This window comes from Ixodes scapularis, unplaced genomic scaffold (genome assembly GCF_016920785.2).
Source record: "Ixodes scapularis isolate PalLabHiFi unplaced genomic scaffold, ASM1692078v2 PGA_scaffold1__304_contigs__length_218370807, whole genome shotgun sequence".
In the NCBI taxonomy this organism is placed as follows: Eukaryota; Metazoa; Arthropoda; class Arachnida; order Ixodida; family Ixodidae; genus Ixodes; species Ixodes scapularis.
The window spans coordinates 192,843,606-192,861,805 of record NW_024609846.1 but is presented as its reverse complement, the minus strand read 5'-3'; the positions used below and the strand labels follow the sequence as shown (position 1 = coordinate 192,861,805).

Here is an 18,200-nt window from a genome sequence, read left to right as displayed (position 1 = left end):
GGTAAGGTGTTCACTTTCATATTGCTGGCGGGTGTGCTTCACCAGTGATCAGCAATAACGAGATTAGGTGAGGTTGGCGAGGGCGATGAGTGAAGAATGCTGAGCCAGGAGGTTGCTTCCATGGATTACAATGTTCAATGGTGATGCTGCAGTCAGAAAGTGGCATTCTAGGTGCTTACGGTTTGTCGATGATAGGTGATATTTTTGTCGAAGGGCCAGTAGCCCCGTTAGGCAGATCAGGAGACGGAGAGTTGTAAAGGCGCGCTGTCATCGAACCTAACAGCTTAACATTGTGCTGAAAAAATTGACTGGCTAGATCCAACATATCATAGAAAACTGACCAGGGGAACAATGTTCGACAAGTGTCTTGTTTCTCCAAAGAAGAAAGGGAAGTGATGGAAGTGACGATATTGCGTCTGATTAGTTAGAGGCTCAAATGACGAAAGCGGGAACTTTCATCATTTGAGCCTCTAACAAATCAGACGCAATATCTTCACTTCCATCACTTCCATTTCTTTTTAGGAGAAACGAAACATTTGTAGTCGAACATACCCCCCAGGTGTGTTGAACATTCATCTTGGGGGGGGGGGGGGAAAGGACAGGCAGGTCAAATGCACCTCCAAGCACAGCTTTATTCTTTACCACATTAGCCTGTAGTTACTGTAAAGCAACTGGTTTGTAATCGCACTCGTTATGTAAAACTGTCGCGTCTGTTCAGTTTGTTTTTTTTGCATGGTTTATGAATAGTTGTTTTGAAATACCTTTACCGCGACTTTACTTCTGCGTGTTTAGACTATGTTTGTTGATCTTGGGTTTATTATTGTTTATGCACATAGCTTGAAGGCTAACATTCAAACTGTTTGTACTACCGTGTATGTTCGATAATACCCGTCAGCAACCGCATCATTGTATGTGCTGTTTGTAACGTTTTATAAATTGTACTATGTAGAACGAAAATAAACATTTGCCTGCTTGAAATAACTCTTGTGTGAATAAATTACCTGTGATTGTCGTCCAGTGGTGCGCACGTCACAATAAAGCGAAAGCGCAACGCAAGCGGACGCGAGAACCGGGTACACAAAATGCCATGGGGGCCGCCATCTTGAAAAGCAAAACAATAAAAACGAAGCATAAAATGTGGTTATAGTCGGTTACAGGTTAAGAAGGTAGCGGCAAATGCCCCTCAAAGGGAATCCTATATCCCTCCGCCACCTCCGCATCCAATAGCGTCCCATCGTTTCCGTGACGTCGCGGCCAGCGCGCGAGGAGGGTCTTGCCTTTCTGTACATATTTGCTTTATCTTTCGACTTCGACTCAGCATTGTGGAACCCACGAGAGGGAGATTAGAGGTTTCCTCCTCCGATGGAAACAAATACGACTTTCGGGGATTAGCTTCCCCCCCGATGGATACAAAGGCTGCTTTCAGGGGCTCGGTTCCCTCCCCGATGAATACAAAGGTCGCTTTCTTAAAAAGTGGGATCGGAGACAAGTGGGAATCCATTGAAGCGGAACAAGGAGCGTTTCCAGCGAACTCTTCTTTCGACTGCGGAGGGATTTGAAACGGGCGCATCACGCTTGTGGGAGGAGCTTCTCCTACCTTCTTGACTTGTAACCGACTATAGTTACCCCATCCGTGGTGAGAGGGTAATCTCTACAGAGTGAAGTACCAGGAAATTGATACAGTGTGCACTGCTTGTGGAGAGGAGGACGAGACGGCTGAGCACTTGATACTCTACTGTAAAGGGCTTCACCCTATGCCTACCGAAGACAACATAGATTTAATAAAGTCATTGGGTTTTAGAGACAGCGAAGGGAGAGTGGATTTCAAGACTGTAGAGATTACCAAGCAAAGATTAAGTGAATGGTGGCAGAAATCGAGAGAAAACTAGGTATTTTCTTAATCACTGATGGCAAGGGGGTTTCATAGCCTCACTTTCTTTGCACTGCGGAGTGAATATAGATTTCACATTTAAATATTCTAAGCTTAAATGGTAAAACAAAATGGCTAGGTGGCGTAAGCTACCGCCCGATCCAAAGGGCTCAGCCGTATTCATCCATCCATCCATCCATCCATAATTGTTTAAGGAACTTTCGCTCTTTTTAAATTATTAGGTTATCAATATAATTAATATTGTGTGAGTAATATGTAATGAGTTTAGTTCTACAATGTACTTTTATTCACACAAGGCCCTCGATCACGTGGTTTGCGATTACCACAGGCTTATTCTACAGTGGGCAAACTGTGTGTAAGACCGCGCAGCACCCTGGGATTGTTGTGCATGTCTGGCTGCCTGGTGCCTGCACTGGTGCGCTGCGGCATCCGTGATTGTGTTTTCGACGCATTTGTATCGTCGCGGTCGTGCTATCTTTCTGAGGACGTTGAACGTCGCACTGATATTGTTTCGAGGTGAGTATTTTATTATAATCAAAGTCTAGTAGTAAAATATCTCGGTGGCCGTCGTCTTATGCGCATTCCAGCCGTCGTTCATCGAGAGCCGATCTCTTGTGGCTCTCGCTTCGCACACCCGTTGACTGGGCTAATCCATGGTTTTGCTAGTTGCCACAAAAGATTCTTCGTAACCTTGGTTCGCCCGGAGAAACGGAGGACCTTCAATGTTGTCACCAAATGGCTGTCTTAACAAGGCAAACTGCTTATCAGCGGGTGAGCGCAGTTACAGTTGATCAATAAACCGCGCTGAACACGATGTGTGGCCGATAGTTTTATACTAGGACTGAAGGGACGTCTAACAGGAGTTCGAAGGACGATTGAAGTCTCGCGAATCTTTTTCTCGTACTCCTCTTTTCTGGCGACGGGGGTTGATCTATCAGAAACCTGCTTGACCTACTGAAGGCTGAACGACAATCGTGCCGTCGGTTGTTATGACGCGACGAAGCCGTGCTGCTGCGATTGGCAGCCGGTTTTAAAGCGGTTTGATTTCGCGGTAGGGGCTGTGGTGGCTGAGCTCCGATACCAATTTCGGATGTATGGACCGCGGGAATGCGTACTAAACGCTACTGGACGAGCACTGTCGGCTGTTGCTTCGGTATGACCACGACGCGCGCGCGAAATCTGGTTTCTCGGTGATCCTCGGTGCTTGCAATATCTGCAGTAAAGTCGTGTCTGCTTCTCTTCAAAACATTGAAGATGCTTATTATATCCGCTCATTGCTCTCATTGGTTTTTCTGCCACAAATGCACTAGTTGAACTGGAATGCACAAAAACTGAGGTGTCGCCTTTGTTATGAGGAGATTTCTAACATTGGAGCAAAACAGTGCTCTACACTTGCAGAGATTGGTAAAACAAATGAATAGTTATTTTTCGATTCATGCTTTGAATGCCTCACTTCTATATAGGTTTTTCGATTTTGGCAGACAAATAGTTTTTGCTCCAGTCACATTATTACTTTGTTGTTATAATTTTTTTTTGTTAACAGTTCGTCATTTTTAAAAGAACTGGTGTGCCCTGTCAGGTACTTGGTTTGAAGATTCTTTGGTAGCAAATTAGAAGAAACAAAAATAATAGCCATTAGCAAGGGGATGAAAGGAGCTTCTGGGTACTAACTTGGTGGCAAAAGATGAATTACAACAAACACGAAAACAATATTTAGGGAGCGAAAAAAAAAAATAAATAAACTGACGATTGGGAATTCGAAAAATTGTGGATACATCTCGCTGCAAGGCTGGAGGACTACAATCCTGCTGTTAACGTATGAGTGACACCTGCTGAGAAGCAGCCTCTTGGAAGTGTTGTTAAGTCCTCATTTTGGAGGTTGCAAATCTTTGCACACCTCAGATTGAAAGACAGAATTTCTCTCTGTAAAGGAACCACCCCTTTTCCTTTTGTCTACCTTCCACTCATTGCGAATCTTTCTTGCTTTGTACCTCTATCGCATCACACGGTAGTCTTGGACTGATGTCTTCGTGCTTTCCATAATTGTGGAAAACACATTCTTGAATAAAGGTGTGATTATTCAATCCACTATTTACTAAATTACTGGTCCAAAGGTATGTGGAATTAAAGCATGTGCTCTTCTGGACCTCGAGCACATATTCTGGATTTTATTGGTTCCATAGAGTCGCTAAATCCCCTCCTATGCCAGGTTTTGGCATGGATGACTATCATACTGGTGTGCATTCATGTAACCACCACACCGAGGTGCCTGTTAAAAATCTCAGGTTGTTTGTCATACCGCAGAGGCTATACTTCTCACCAACACCGTTAACCAGTGTCGCTATACCTCAAAGGTAGACGGACCTGTTTAAACACTCCTCCAATTTGCTTTTCTTGTCTTGTACCATCGATTGGCAGCAACCCGGATTGAGGTCCCCATGCGCCATTTTGTGCCCACTTGGGATTTTCCTGGGCCTCGAAATTCGTGCGAGAAAAGCTTGCTGCTCCTCTCTTGACCAGCTTCCTTAGAGAGAAAAGGAAAGAGAACTGGGTATACTTTCAAAACCGCTAGTTTAAAAAGTTGTCGGACTGAAACCACTTTTGTGGAGCTATGTGCTTGAGCTCAATATTTTTCTTCTACTTTATATATATAAGTTTCAGGGGCTTATCAAGTTGTAGGCTTCTGCGGTCACTGGTAGGATGAAAACGGCAGGGAAGGGCCGGTAATGCCATCACTGGTACGAGCTTCCTACCTACGATGACACTTGGGCATCTCGTGGGATTGGGACGTGCACGCGTAGCTAAAACAATACAGAAGGCAACAAATGCATGTTGGGGTCTTGGTATCCGAAAAAGACGGCCTGCCGTTCTCGCCTTGTCAGTGACTGTACCCCGTTTCACGATAACTTCACGAACTGTAAAGGCTACGACCCCCGCAACCCAATAAGAGCGTCAGAGCGAGGCATGTGACAACGCGTCACGGGAGCGTGTGTGTCACTGCGCCAAATGCGAGGTTTGGAGGAACCGGCTGTCGTCTGCTGGCCAAGAGTCGTCTGCTGCACAACCAACCAACTTCGGATCAACGTCTACTGCCGCAACATTGCCATCTGCTAGAGTGGCGAGCTCTTCGGGAGCAGTTGAGGAGACAACCACACGCTCAATTTGCCTGCCAGTCTGTGGCGGGTGTTAATGCCAAGGCGATATTCAGAGCAGAAGCATTAGGATTACACAGCTGCGATTGTTCAAACATTGTTTAAAAGCTGCATTGTTTTATAAAAAATTGTTAATCCGAATTAGGTATCGTTAAAAAGCACCATATCTTTTTGTCTTTCTTCTGTGTCTTTTAGCGTAGTGTTGATAGAAATGCAATTGCGCGAGTTCAATTTTCATTAAAAGAAGAAGAAGCCTTGAACAACTTTTTGTCGCGGACAGTACTGTTACTGTGGCGGCAACGAGGCCTCCGTGGCCTCGACCATGGAGTGTTGTCACAAGTTTTGTTGCGGCATTCTTATTGGGTTGGGGGGGCCGCAGCCTTCACAGTTCGCCAAGTTATCGTGGAATGGAGTATAATGTGTCACATCTTTGTTGACAATTTCCTCCTAGTATTTCCAGTGAAAGGTCATATAGGAGGTAGACACTACTTAGTGCTCTAAATTTGTTTCCGGTCAGTTGCAACACACGATCTGCAAGAAAAGCTTCACCTGCGGCACGTGCCCATTGCCTTTCATAATGCTTCGGCTTCGCATACTCATGCGCTAAAGTTATTGAAGGTAGAAAGCTTGCACTAAGAGCACAGCTTTTTCTGCAGATCTCATGTTGTGACAGACTATCGATGACACGCACAACCAAACATTGTAACTGTGATTGGTATTCCACGTTCTGCCAAACGCTTGCTGTGACGTCTTTAGTTGTATGAATCTCGCTTTCATCGACGGAAACAAGGGTAATGCTAGACCGTTGACTTTGACGCTGTTTGTTTGAGATTGCCTTGGTTCCAAGTTTCCAGCATGCTTTTTACGTACCTCGTCGAACGTGCCTTTCGCAACCGACGATAGGTAGCCAGGGTTACAACCCGCGAAGTCACAACGAGGCAAATCCTGGTCCTAACGTCATCGATAGGAATCGTAGAAGGGTGTCGCCTAAACACCTTGGCCCCAATAAGGACATGTCGGGTGTCGTCTGCCCTCCCCAGTTTGTCAACTCTCGGCTCTTCCTACTTCTCCCCCAGGAGGCCCAGCAAAGCAGCACCATGTACAACGGCATTGGGCTGCAGACGGCGCGTGGCAGCGGCACCAATGGATACGTGCAGCGCAACCTGTCCTTCGTGCAGCGGTCCAAAGAAAAGGTGAACTACAAGACGGAGGAGGACATCCAGCGGCTGGATGCCCAGATGAACCGCAAGGCCAACCAGGAGATCCTGGACCACGAGCGCAAGCGCAAGCTTGAGATCAAGTGCCTCGAGCTGCAGGAGATGATGGAGGAGCAGGGGTGCGTCACTCGCTTTCTCGAGGGGTGGGGGTGCTTTGAGTGGGCAGTTTGGCGAGTATTCATTGTGGAAACGGTACAAGTAGTGACAGACAGGACAACTGACACTGGGCTCGTTCACTTTGCCTGCACTAGCCTGCACTGATGTAGAAAAGTGTAGCACAGTGCAGAAAGGTGCAAGACAGTGTACTTCCGGTTCTGTCTTGAGATAGGTTGCACTTGTAAATTGAATACGGCAGTTGTGCAGCTGGTGCGGGTGAATTGTGAATGCAGCAAGCTTCAGTTATTAGTCAGCTCGTGGCTATGTCCGTTTTCGTCCTTCGTTTCAACTTGTGCTGCTTTCACCATGGATGTCTAGAGGACATGCAAGTAAGTATAGGGTGTTCTCGTTGCTCGCCTCGCTCGTAATAGGCTGCAAAATTTAGTGCCTGCACATAGCAGTCTCGGATTTTTATCAAAGGTGCATTTTAGTGGGGGATTTTGCGTCGTGAAATTTGAAGGTGTGACTTCCTTCTTGTGAAAAATTTAGCCAGACTTGCCACGGTGAGTGGCACACGTCGATGCAGACGGTTGGGTTAGGTTAGGTTATGCCTTGGTGCCATCTCTTGAAGGGTGCTGCAAGCAGACAACCACGCCACCTGCTTTTGACTGAGTGTGTCGTCTGCTTACCGCACCTATCGGTAGATGGTGCCACATGCGCAGCCCTCGCTAACCCGGTTTCATGTGTCATCTCCCGCCGTTGACCGTGGCAAGGGTTTTGGTTCAATGTTTCAGAGGAGACAATTTACACCTTAAAAGGGCAACTCCACTCGATTCCGAGAATTCTGGGATAAAGAGTGATTTCACATTAAAAAATACTAATAAAATGCGCTACGTCATTTCTTTGTGAAAAATGGGTTATATTTTCTTAAATTTTAATTTAAACATGTGCAAAAGTTGAAACCGAAACTTTTTCTCTGTCAGGCAACATTGTCCTCGGGCCGCCAAAAACATGGCTATCATGTGGTAGGGATGTCACATGATCCTCTACGCAACGACAGACAGGATTGGGGCGGGCCAGCATTGGGGCAGGCGTGTGCCAGGCACGAGTGTCGTCTGCGCCACAGTCTTCACCACGTTTTGGTGTCTACGATATCTGATGACATCTGCACAACTGCAGCATCAGTCTGCGCGTATAGTGTGAACGAAGCTGCGAGAGACAATTACAGTGGTGTCTCGCTAATATGGACACGTCCATTTCCTTAAAAAAATCGTCCATAATGACGAGACAAAAGTGCATTCTATTTCCCAAGTTTGTTCCCGGAAATGGTGTCCATTTAGCGGGGTATCCATATTAACGGAGTATATATTAACGAGACATGACTGTATCACAAACGGTGATACAATGACTGCTGTTGTGACACGGGAAATGACAGTGTCGGCCGGAGGGAGAAGCGCTCTGCGCAGGCGCATTACATGAATCATGTTGACACCGCTCAGCGCCGAGAGGAAACGTTGCTGACGTCACCTGTTTAGCTTGCCCGGAGAAGTAAAAGCTAAAAGGGGCAATGTTGATGTTTCGCTCAATGCTGGCCACGCCAACGCCGTAACCTTGACTGCTCTGTTGATGTCGCCTCAATTGGCCTGCTAAAGTCTGCCGATTTTGGCAACTTGGCTTGTTTCCTAAGTTTGCCGGACTAGGTCCTCATATTTTCCATGTGGCCTTCCTAGGGGGCACTGAAGAGGGCTGTATTGTTTTTTCAGAAACAGAAATGACGTGGAGTCACCCTTTAAAGGGATATTTCAACGAAATTTGAAATACTGTGGGGGGCTTAATTTTCGCGGGCTCAAGTTTTTGAGAATTGGGCCAAAGCTGAAAATTTAAAAATTATTCGCGGGTTCTAATTTTCGCGTATCGAGTGTAGCTTCCGTAGCGTTCACATATTGCTCGAATTGTTTGCGGGACATATTTTTTGCGAATTGTAGGCGATTTGCGAAAATTAGGTCTTTGCAAAAATTTAGTCGTTTACAGTATATTGGTCGCAGTGCTTAAACTTAAAGCCTCCCGTAAGTTGAGGGGGGTTCCTACAAGAAGTTGGGGGGGGGGGGGGGGTTCTTAAGAGATGTTCTAGATGCATATAAATTGAACCCCATTGCTGACTCTACCCACACTCTATCTGCAGCCCTCAAATTTCTAATCCCCAACTGTCACATCCCTGAAAACAAACCATTTTATTGCAAGATATGATTTTGTTTTGACTAATGCTGGAGCTGTGGAGGAGGGTCTAAGACCATCCTTTAAAATCAGTTGGGGGTCCGAGACCCCCTGAGACTCCCCCAGACTTTAAGCCCTGATCGTTCGTGTTCAGAAATAGACTGAATATGATCCACAATATCGGTAAATAACAATTGCACGTTTGTATATTGAGCCTGATGCCTGTATTTTTCATTATGAACGGCCCACTCTGGCAAGCACTTGGAGAGCAGCCAGCGGAGAGCACGTGACATCCGGTGCAATTGTGACGTAGTCTGTCTCGGGACGAGCAAAGCAGTGGCGCGAGGCTGAAGTCGATAAGACTTTTGCAGGCAGGGCATCTGACCGCTGCCATGTCTCTGCTCGTGCGTGCAATTACGAGCTTGCCAAAGCTATGTTCACGCACACGCTGCACATGCTTGCACACGTTTGGCGCCAGTGAGGCTATAGCTCTAGACGAGAGAGTCATCGTCACTGTGTGTCTGTGTTCCTAGGCAGACATTACGAATCAGGCCTTAGCGACATCCACCAGATGTCATTTGTTAATGGTTTAACTTGTTTTAAAATTCCTTTTCGTGTCTTCTTCAGCGAGAGATTGGGGTGTCCGACGTGATACTGCTCCCTTGAACACGAATAGACCTAGAAATAAGCGCCAAACTTTTGTTGTAGTACCGCTTTCTATCTGTTTGAGAATTCTCCACTAAAATCTTTTATCAAAATTTGAGGTCGCTATGTGCAGACGCCAATTTTTTAGGCATATTTTAGAGCAAATATCAGCATTGGAAACACCCTATACAGTTGCAGAGTCTTGTTTCTGAAAGCTGTTGCGCAGCACCGCACACTGAAGCAGGAAACGGTATAATTAAGGGACCAGTAGCAACACCGCATTTGTTGAGAACCCCAAACGTCGATGACATCAGTGTTTTCTACTGAGATGGAAAAAATGGTAGTACTTCGAGTGGAATGCCATAAAATGTGTCGGCGCAAGCCTACAGCTTCCTGAGCATTTTGGTTTTGCTAGCATTTGGGCAAAACAGGCAGGTGACATTGCCTCTCTTGAAGATATCTTTTTGAAGGAGACAGTTCACCAGTGTTGCATACTGTTTAATGCTACCACATAATAATAATGTTTCTGCAAAAAAAAATATATATATAATTCCTCTCATGCTGGAACATTTTGCAAGGAGTGGGAAATGGGTATACAGCAATTCGGAGGTTTGCATTAAACCATTTTTTTTTAATTAAGAAAAAAAAAATTAGGCAATTTATTATGGTGTCGCAAGACTACCCAATCATTATTTTGCTACGGTTTCGCGTATATTTTTCATGAAGTCAAAAAACGCAACTGCTCGAAACCGAAACTGGACTGGGGAGGAAGAAGCAATATAGAGAGGAGAAAGATACCAGATGTCATGTGGCCGTGCAACCTTTTTTGTTCAATCAATGTATTTGCAGCTTTTTAGGACCCACAAGAAATGGGTATCATATTTTTTGTACATATCTAGTATTTAGAGTGTGCCTTCGATGACCTACTGCTTTGATTATCTTTAGTGGTTGTGTTTAAACCATAGATAACCTCACGTGACCACGGAGAAGAGAGTGAGCGCGACTCAAACCGGCCAGTTCTCGATCGGCAATTTTTGATTGGCGGTTTTCGGTCTTAAAGAAGACTAATTTCGAGCCATGAATTGTGTTCTGGATAGTTGGACTCTCACATGTCGTGTGCAAATAAAAACCTTGGCGAGCATAAAAACCCTGCGAGTGTACCTATGAGCACATTATAACTCAAGTTCTGCATTTTCAGTATTAATAATTTTTTTAATTTTCTCTTAAATTGTTGCCTATTGTTTTATTTTTATACTTTGCTGAGGAGATGATTTGCCGATTTTTTTCACAACTAGAAGAAACATGTTCTGTTTAACAAAGAAAATGCTAAATTTAATAATTTGCCACTGCAATCGACACCGACAATTCATTAGATGTTTCCGGCATTGTGAAGAGTAAGATGTATCAAGATCGACCTGCTTCAATCCACCTTGTGTTTTGGGAAACAGGCGCATTTGCAGGTATGTTTCCTGATTTTCTTTATATATTCAGCTAGATATCGAGAATGGAGGAGACATCCTCTTGACATCCAATTTTAAAATGGAAGAGGCACGATTGCCACTGCCTCGCTCTATAAACACAATCAGTTGAAAGCGATTACATCGACTGTTTCTTCTAGAACATATTCTTGAAGGATGTCACCGACGCATGAAACAAAGTGGAAAAAGTCGTTACAAATCAAAGTCCCGCAAAAGCTTGAGTTTCAGGTTTGGTTTCAGAATGCTCGTTGTAAACCAGAAAGAGCTTGAATCACCGAAGTGCATCTCGTGCGGCAGGTTCTAAACCGGGACGTCCTTTGTTGGCTAACCCCCATCCGTACGCAACAGACAACGGCCCAAACTCGTCGTGTCGTGAGTCGTCCGTGAATTGGGCGTGCCGTTGCCTTCGAGCACATGATCATGTGCTTCGGCATAGTTTTATGTTGAAATCACTGCCCTAAGTCAAATTACGACAAGGGCACATCAAACTGGAGAGTTCTCTCGGACTAACGGAACTCAAGTGAACGTTCTCGCCGACAAGGGTGAAGCTTTTCAACCAGCAATTGAGGCTTGCGTGTATCTACCTAATGCATTATTTATTCTGATCTGTCCAAAACAAGATTAAGCACAAAACAATTAAGTGTAACTAACGCCCCCCTCCCTTTTTTCTGTGTTGGTTTGTTTTCATTTTATATTAATTAAAGCCTCCTGCATTCTGTGCCACTACATAAAACTGAGTTCCTAAACATGTCTTCTTTTTTTTTTTTATACTTGATCTTTGGAGGTATCTCGGTAAAAGTCAAATTTGAGAAGAAAAGAAAGCTTTGGGATTGTGATTTTCGGTGGATACCAACAAAGCAGAACCCCAGCTTTAACTGCGTCTGTTGCAAGCGCTGCAAACGTAGCGGCTGCTCGACTGATGCGTCACACACTCCGACACGTGTGACTGTCGCCAGTGCCTGTGGTGCAACATCTGCTCCTCCACCGTCACCAGCTGTATCTGCCGACGCCTTTGGCATGACAGGCATGACAGCAAATGCACGTAGAAAGCTTTTTTTTTCATGACAGATTCAGCATTTGTTTGTTTTTATTTTCTCAGAATGAGACTCGCGATGCTGAGCGGAGAAGTGACTAGCAATATGCCATTTGGTGACTACTCGCGGTGGAACCCAACATTGCTGTTCCCGGTATTTTTCGTCTGCAGTGCGGCAACAGGTAGATATGATTTTGAGATTGCACAAATGAATGCCAAAACTAACCAGTTCACTTCACTCTGAATATAAAAACTTACAAAAACATGTATTTTTTGGTCATGCAGCTCTAAGAACAATATATGTACATCGGTAATAGCTCACTGTTGAGAAGTAAAAAAAAAAAAAAAAAAAATTAAGAAGAGTTTTACCACAAACTTTTAACGTACAGAAAATGCTGACATCCGTCCCCTTCTTGTTGCAAGTGGGTCACGCAATCGTGATCGGCATTCAATAGGCAGATGTTCGTCTCAATCTGCGATTGATTGGTCGCTGGGGCCCTTTTAGTCTGTGGTCAGAAGTTCACCTAGACCCAACTCCTTGCATCACCTACGACGGGGGAGTGTGGTGCTCCGTCACCATGGCAACTCAAGATTACAATCGTTACGATTGCTCCGAATGCAAATCTCCGAATGGGGCGACGGGGCTGAAATGCAGATCACTGGGGTTTGTCGCTGCTTTTCCGTTTTTATCCGTCCCGCACTCCTCGACAGACGGATTTTGGTTTCCTTTCTTTCACTACGTTTCTCCACGTGGTTTGTAGCCGTAATGCAGCTCGTTTGCTGTCTCCTTAGGATGACTTGTACGCTTTGTGAGGGACGGACTCTCGACAACGTCTCGTTCTGCGCAGGTACAACCAAGAGGAGATTGACTCCAAGGTGGACGAGCTTCGCCAGATGCTCCAGCAGCAGGCCCACCTCCTGGACTTTGGCGTTCCCAAGGACGAGGCCGGGCGTCCCATGTGAGTGTGCCGCCCTCCCGCTCTCAGGTCTCGCTCTTATCGGTAGGACCGGCGTGTGGCCGGGATGCCGTCGAAGGACGTCTGGACCTCGCCTTGTCGTCGCTTGACAAGGATGCTGTTTGTGGAGTTTGTCTCAAGTCCCAGTGACGTCAGGGCTGCCACGGTGACAGCTCTGACGATAAGGGCAGAGAGAGAGAGAATAGTTTATTTAATCACGAAGAAATCAGCCTGGTAAAAAAGAAAACTGGTGAAAAGAGGCAACGGCGGACAGCTTACAAGAACTGCGTTTCATTTGTACCGGCCATGCGACGCGATTGAATTTCTGCCAGTGGTGGCGGTTTGAATTAAGAATTCAGCCATACCTTATTCCAGGGGTTGTCAAGCCTTTTGGTGTTGAGGAAGGCTTATTTTTCTTGGATCTATGGCCAGGGAACACGTCGAGTCTTGACAGTAATGCAGTGAAGCAGTGCAGAAGTCTACGGACCTTGTAAACGGTGTTTGGATTGTTTGGCACGTAGTTGTGCTTCACTGAGTGGCTCAGATCTGCTGAAATGCCGTGTTGGCACGATTCTAATGCGCCCCCAATTCTAACGCACAGGCAGATTTAGCTTCCAGATATTCAAAAACCAAGTATCTGCCGATTCTACCGCCCAGGTAAAATAATGGAGATTGAACACATAGATCATAAAACAGATTCTAGGAAACGCATACCAACACAAAAATAAATACCGTGCACTAGTCACCGTTGTCAGAGTCTGAAGATGGTTCTTCGCTGTCCACAAAGATAATCCCTGCTTTTTGCGCTTGTACGAGTGCGTGACCTTCGCCCCTGAGACGGTCCTCTTCGAAACAACACTTTGCGAGCTCGTCGGGTCACTGGGATTGTGAGGCCACGCAGTGCTGCTCCGTTGTTACCTTTTCCTGCCAGCGTGATGGCCTTTGTTTATATAAAACCTCCTAGTGAAAATTTTTTTGTTTTTCGATCTTAAAGGAGCTGTGCAACGATTTTAACGTTGAAAGAATTGGCATCTTCTATTTTTGACATTGTTTATCTTGTCACAAAGGACAGAAAACGCACCTCCTTCCTTTGAAATGTTGCAATTCCGCCGCATAATCGTGAGGCAAAAAAAAAAAATATTCTCCGACCTGCACCCGCGAGCGGCGGCCATGAGAACCAAGCGGCACGACGTCAGTGGGGGTCTTGTAGAAAGGTAGCACGTCGTGCGAATACCTGCTCTACAAAAGGTAACTTTTCTATAAATCTTGTCGTTCCAACATAAATATAAATGCGTCAGAAACCTGGTATCATCGACAAAACCTTTATTATACGGTGTTTCAGTGGCACCAGCTCTATCTGCTACCGCGAACAGCCGCCAGAAACCGGAAGGAGACGGGGGCACAGCTAGACAAAGATGGCCGGACCCACTTTCCTCCTTTCACCATATTGTTTGCGCTGCTTCAGCACGTGTTCACGCAGTGGCGAGCGGATGGGTTCTCGCTGCTCACTGATGGCTCTAGAGAGAGAGCTTCACCGGAACCCCACACGACCCCCATTGACGTCGCAGCAGACGTGACTCGGAAGGTGGTGAAAAAGTTAAGAGGTGCCGAAAACCACAATCTTTGTCAATTTTTTTAATAAAAACTAGGACATACAGGCAGAAGCAATTTTTTGTTCTTTACTTCAGAAAGGTCGAGACACCAACTCCCAAACTATTTAATCAAAGCACCGAAATTCTTGCAGAACTCCTTTAAGACGGCAGACACGAGTCCGTAGACGCGAGACAAAGCGCATGTTATGGGTACCAAAATGGCAAATGTAAACAAACGTTCCCGATGGCGATAGGGCTAGCCACCTTATACCGAGTATAGGAGTTTCGGTTTTTTGGTTTAGATTGTGCGTGCATGTAGTTTTAGGCACCGATTTTGGCGAACAAAAAGTGAGTGTTAGAATCGTGCAAACACGGTAGCGCTTGGACTCGAAGATCACATTACTTAGGGATAGGAATGGTCGAGAAAAATGAAGGTCCACCAGCTCCCAGAACCCAGGGGTATCCCTGAATTTTAAGGTATTTTGAGAACCCTCACTATATTCAGTCGGGGCGCTCTGGGTCGGCATAATTTTTTACTCGCACATCTTGGTAGACACTTTCAAATTCTGTATGTGCACCGCCGAGCTAGAATGTTCACAAGCGGGGCAGTTCCTCTCTTCCATTCCAGCTCGGTGGTGTCGCTTTGACCTCCCTACGGCGCTTTAACTCATTCTAGCGAGACACCCTAATTTCACCAGTTTGGCTTCTTGGCTCTGGGGTCGAATTGCGGGAATTTCCAGACTAGAGCTATGGCCCTGACGCTCTGCCCGCAGGGACCTACGCAGAACACTTCTTCGTCTTTTTAAAAAACAAGTTTCTTTGAGCAAGCGTCTACGTATTGTGAACCAAAAGTATTTTAGTTGGCGCGCTACAGTTGTTTCATGGGAGTACACGGGCACACTGTTTCAATAACAGCGGTCGGAAGAGTGTTTCAAGGTGGTTCAGGCAGTACTTGTAGGGGTGGAGTTGTCGCACCCCCCCCCCCCCCCCCCCCGCAGTAGAAAGACTCCCATTGCTTCTAAACTGAAAGCAAAGGCCGTGGGGAATGCCGCCGTCTATCCCGGCCGCGGTCTGTGAAAGGCGTGGTTTGGGGCAACGGCGGCCACAAAACGATAGTAGGATAAGAGAGATAGTTTAAAAAGCATTAGTGGGAGCCTTGTATCTGACAGTTGCAGATAACACCGTGCAGAGTACAGTAGGCGGCCACACAGTTTGTCTACAGAAACTTGCACTGGAGTCCCACACCCAAGCACAATAGATAATTTTCCGCTTTTGGCGTCACCCGGGCCGATTAGCTTCAGTACCTTGCATGAACTGGCACCTTACATTGTTGGCTGGCCTAGATTCCCCTCTGTTTTCATCTATTCACTCGTTACGCTGTGACGTTGGTCTGTTTTATCGCCCTTCTGCCATACTTCGTCTTAAAAAGATAGTATATTTAAAGAAATTAAAGAGAAAATAGTGCGCGCTTGAATTTCTTTACGAGTGGGACGGCCACCATTCAATGATGATGGCAGATTCTTCTAGCTAATTAAAGAGTTATTATTGTTCACGCTTACGACGCTTCTTAAAGAAGGGTCGTAGCTAGTGCAGGATATGTGCACCAGGCAACATAAATAATGAAAAAGTGGTGAGACTGACCTCATAGTAGGAACTAATCTGGTCCTGTTGTGTTTTGAAAAAAAAAAAATGATTAGAGAGAAGTATATTTATAATCTGGGTACCCCGCCACCATTAGAAAAAAACATTTTGAACAATTTTAAAATAAATGCATATCCATTTTTTTTTGTCGGCTTTACCCGACTCACTTCCATAATCTGGACCTGTATAATAGTGTGGACAGAATTAGAATCGATTATGCCATTGGGTTTGTGACGAATGTTTGTTTCAAATATTAATGCCAAGGTGTCGTAACACGCGCAGCATTTTGCTAATGTGCATCGAGCTGTCAAGGTTTCGGTTTTATGCTTTTGTAATTGGCAGCTTCTATGTTTCCTATAGCGATATTCATATCTGCCGTAAATTCTGAAATCTCGGGTGTTCATTTGTTTCTTTGTGGGCAATCCGATAGCCCAGCCGCATTTCATGATGGAGGCAACGGCAAGGTTTAAGCTGGTCTGAGGTGTGGTTTGTGGAGTCGCAAAAGTGGCAAAATGGTCAAGATGCTAGTTAACCACCTGTTAAAAATTATTGATCCTCATTAAAAATTGTAGTACCGCTTCTAGGCTCCGTAAAACAAGTACTTACTTTGATACTTTGCCTAGAGCCAATATTATACTCTTTTCGAATTTATGCACAGATTATGTGCTGCCGTCATTAGTTCGTCATGCGCTGCGAGCACACATTGTACACGAGCGCTTCGTCAGCATTCGCGGGCTGTACTGGGATCGAAACGCGTTACACACGAAGGCTGCGTCAGTGCTCAGCGCAAACTCTGAATCAATTGCGGGCTTCACGCTGGAAGCGATGAGACCAACTAATGGCGGCTGCACATAACCTATGCATCATTTCACAATTTAGGATAGGGTCTATCGATGCAGAAAATGTCTCGTGTCTTTGTCGACCTGTATGGATCTGTTTTGGCCTTTGGGATCGGTGCCACTACGTCGCGTCACCTGGCGTGGTTGCACGACCACGTGACGTGATTGCTGTGCCATTTGCGGTATAAACTGCACCAAAGCACTTACCCCACTACATCTGCCATATATTTACGAAATGCGAGAAATTCGCACCAACATTGTGACAAAACTTGTTTTCACTTTATTAATGCTGAAGATAAATCAGGCCCCGTTACATGGCTGGATCATTACGGTAGTCTAGTGCAAATTTCCAAAACATTGATTATCACCTTAAATAACAGCATATTAAATTTGATCTCTAGGTGTATCAGGAATTGACAGTGCTCGGAAGTTTTGCAATATTTCTCATGCTCGTCTGTTCTGATTGGATAGCCAGCATCGTTGAGTGCGCTTTTCACTGCATACTGCAGTGAAACGACGACCGCACAGTAGGCGCCGCAATTTTCTACATTTTGCTTCGCCACCAGTGCACCCGTGTGCTGAGGGGAAAGCACTCCCCCAAAGCTGAACATTACATAGAATTTCTAAAAAAAAAAAAAAAAAAAAAAAAAAAAAAAAAAAAAAAAACTGCGGCTAGTATAAATGATATACTGCGGTATTCTGACAATAGGGAGTTTTAGAATAACGTACGCAGTTTTAGCGCACGCTAGCGCTAAATTTAGCGCTTGTAATAGGGAGTTTTCGTAGATCGTTTTCGCCGTCCCGCAAGGCCCTCCGCAACCCGCTACGATAGCGGGAACTCCACAGTCAAGGCTATCGGCGCGCAGGCGCAGTAGCAACTTCTTCGTTGCGGAACGCTTAGCGGAGGGGGCAACGCGGTGTACGAAAACTCCCTATTAGCGCACGCGACGCAGAAGAGTTTTAGAATAGCGTATCTCCGCCGCGACGCAAAAGCCCAAGCATCTCGCGCTTGCGACGCCACCAAGATACAGTAAAAACTTTTATTTCACACACGAAATGATGTAACTTTAGAAAACAAAACGAGTTTTTTTTGGTCCAGAGTAGCATTTTAATTTGTTTAAACATGAGAACGCGAGCGGTTGACCGGTCGTGTCCGCTTGCGTCGCCTCGGCAAGAGAGGTCTCGTGTACTGGCCTTCGCCGTGAAATGTTCGCGCGTCGCAAGCATCAAGTTGCCGGTGATCGCTGCTAAACCGAGTACAATTCCGTCCCGTATTGAAAATTGCAGTCGCGAGGATGCCGCCGACGTCGCACCCATGACGCCGCCAAAGCAGCCGCCAATATAATCCTGGAAGCCGCCATTTTTTTCTAACGGTGCTCGTCTTGGCTTTAGCCAACTTCTCATCACGAATCCTCCTTGGAGAAGCGCAAAGACTCTTTGCATACG

The 18,200-nt window shown here is 45.6% G+C and overlaps 1 protein-coding gene across 4 annotated transcripts in view; it reads left to right on the top strand.

Annotated features, from left to right (window-relative positions):
- The first annotated feature begins 2,223 nt into the window (after positions 1-2,223).
- The window catches only part of LOC8033661 (serine/arginine repetitive matrix protein 2), an 87,521-nt gene continuing 71,544 nt past the window's right edge, over positions 2,224-18,200 (top strand). The window contains exons 1-3 of one of the 4 annotated variants that reach the window (XM_029973929.4): positions 2,224-2,407; positions 6,120-6,379; positions 12,575-12,685. In XM_029973929.4, coding sequence (XP_029829789.2) covers positions 6,141-6,379; positions 12,575-12,685 — 350 coding nt within the window. In that variant the 5' untranslated portion in view covers positions 2,224-2,407; positions 6,120-6,140. The remainder of the gene's footprint in view (positions 2,408-6,119; positions 6,380-12,574; positions 12,686-18,200) is intronic. The other 3 variants (XM_029973930.4, XM_029973928.4, XM_040213607.3) reach the window with 3 other exon arrangements.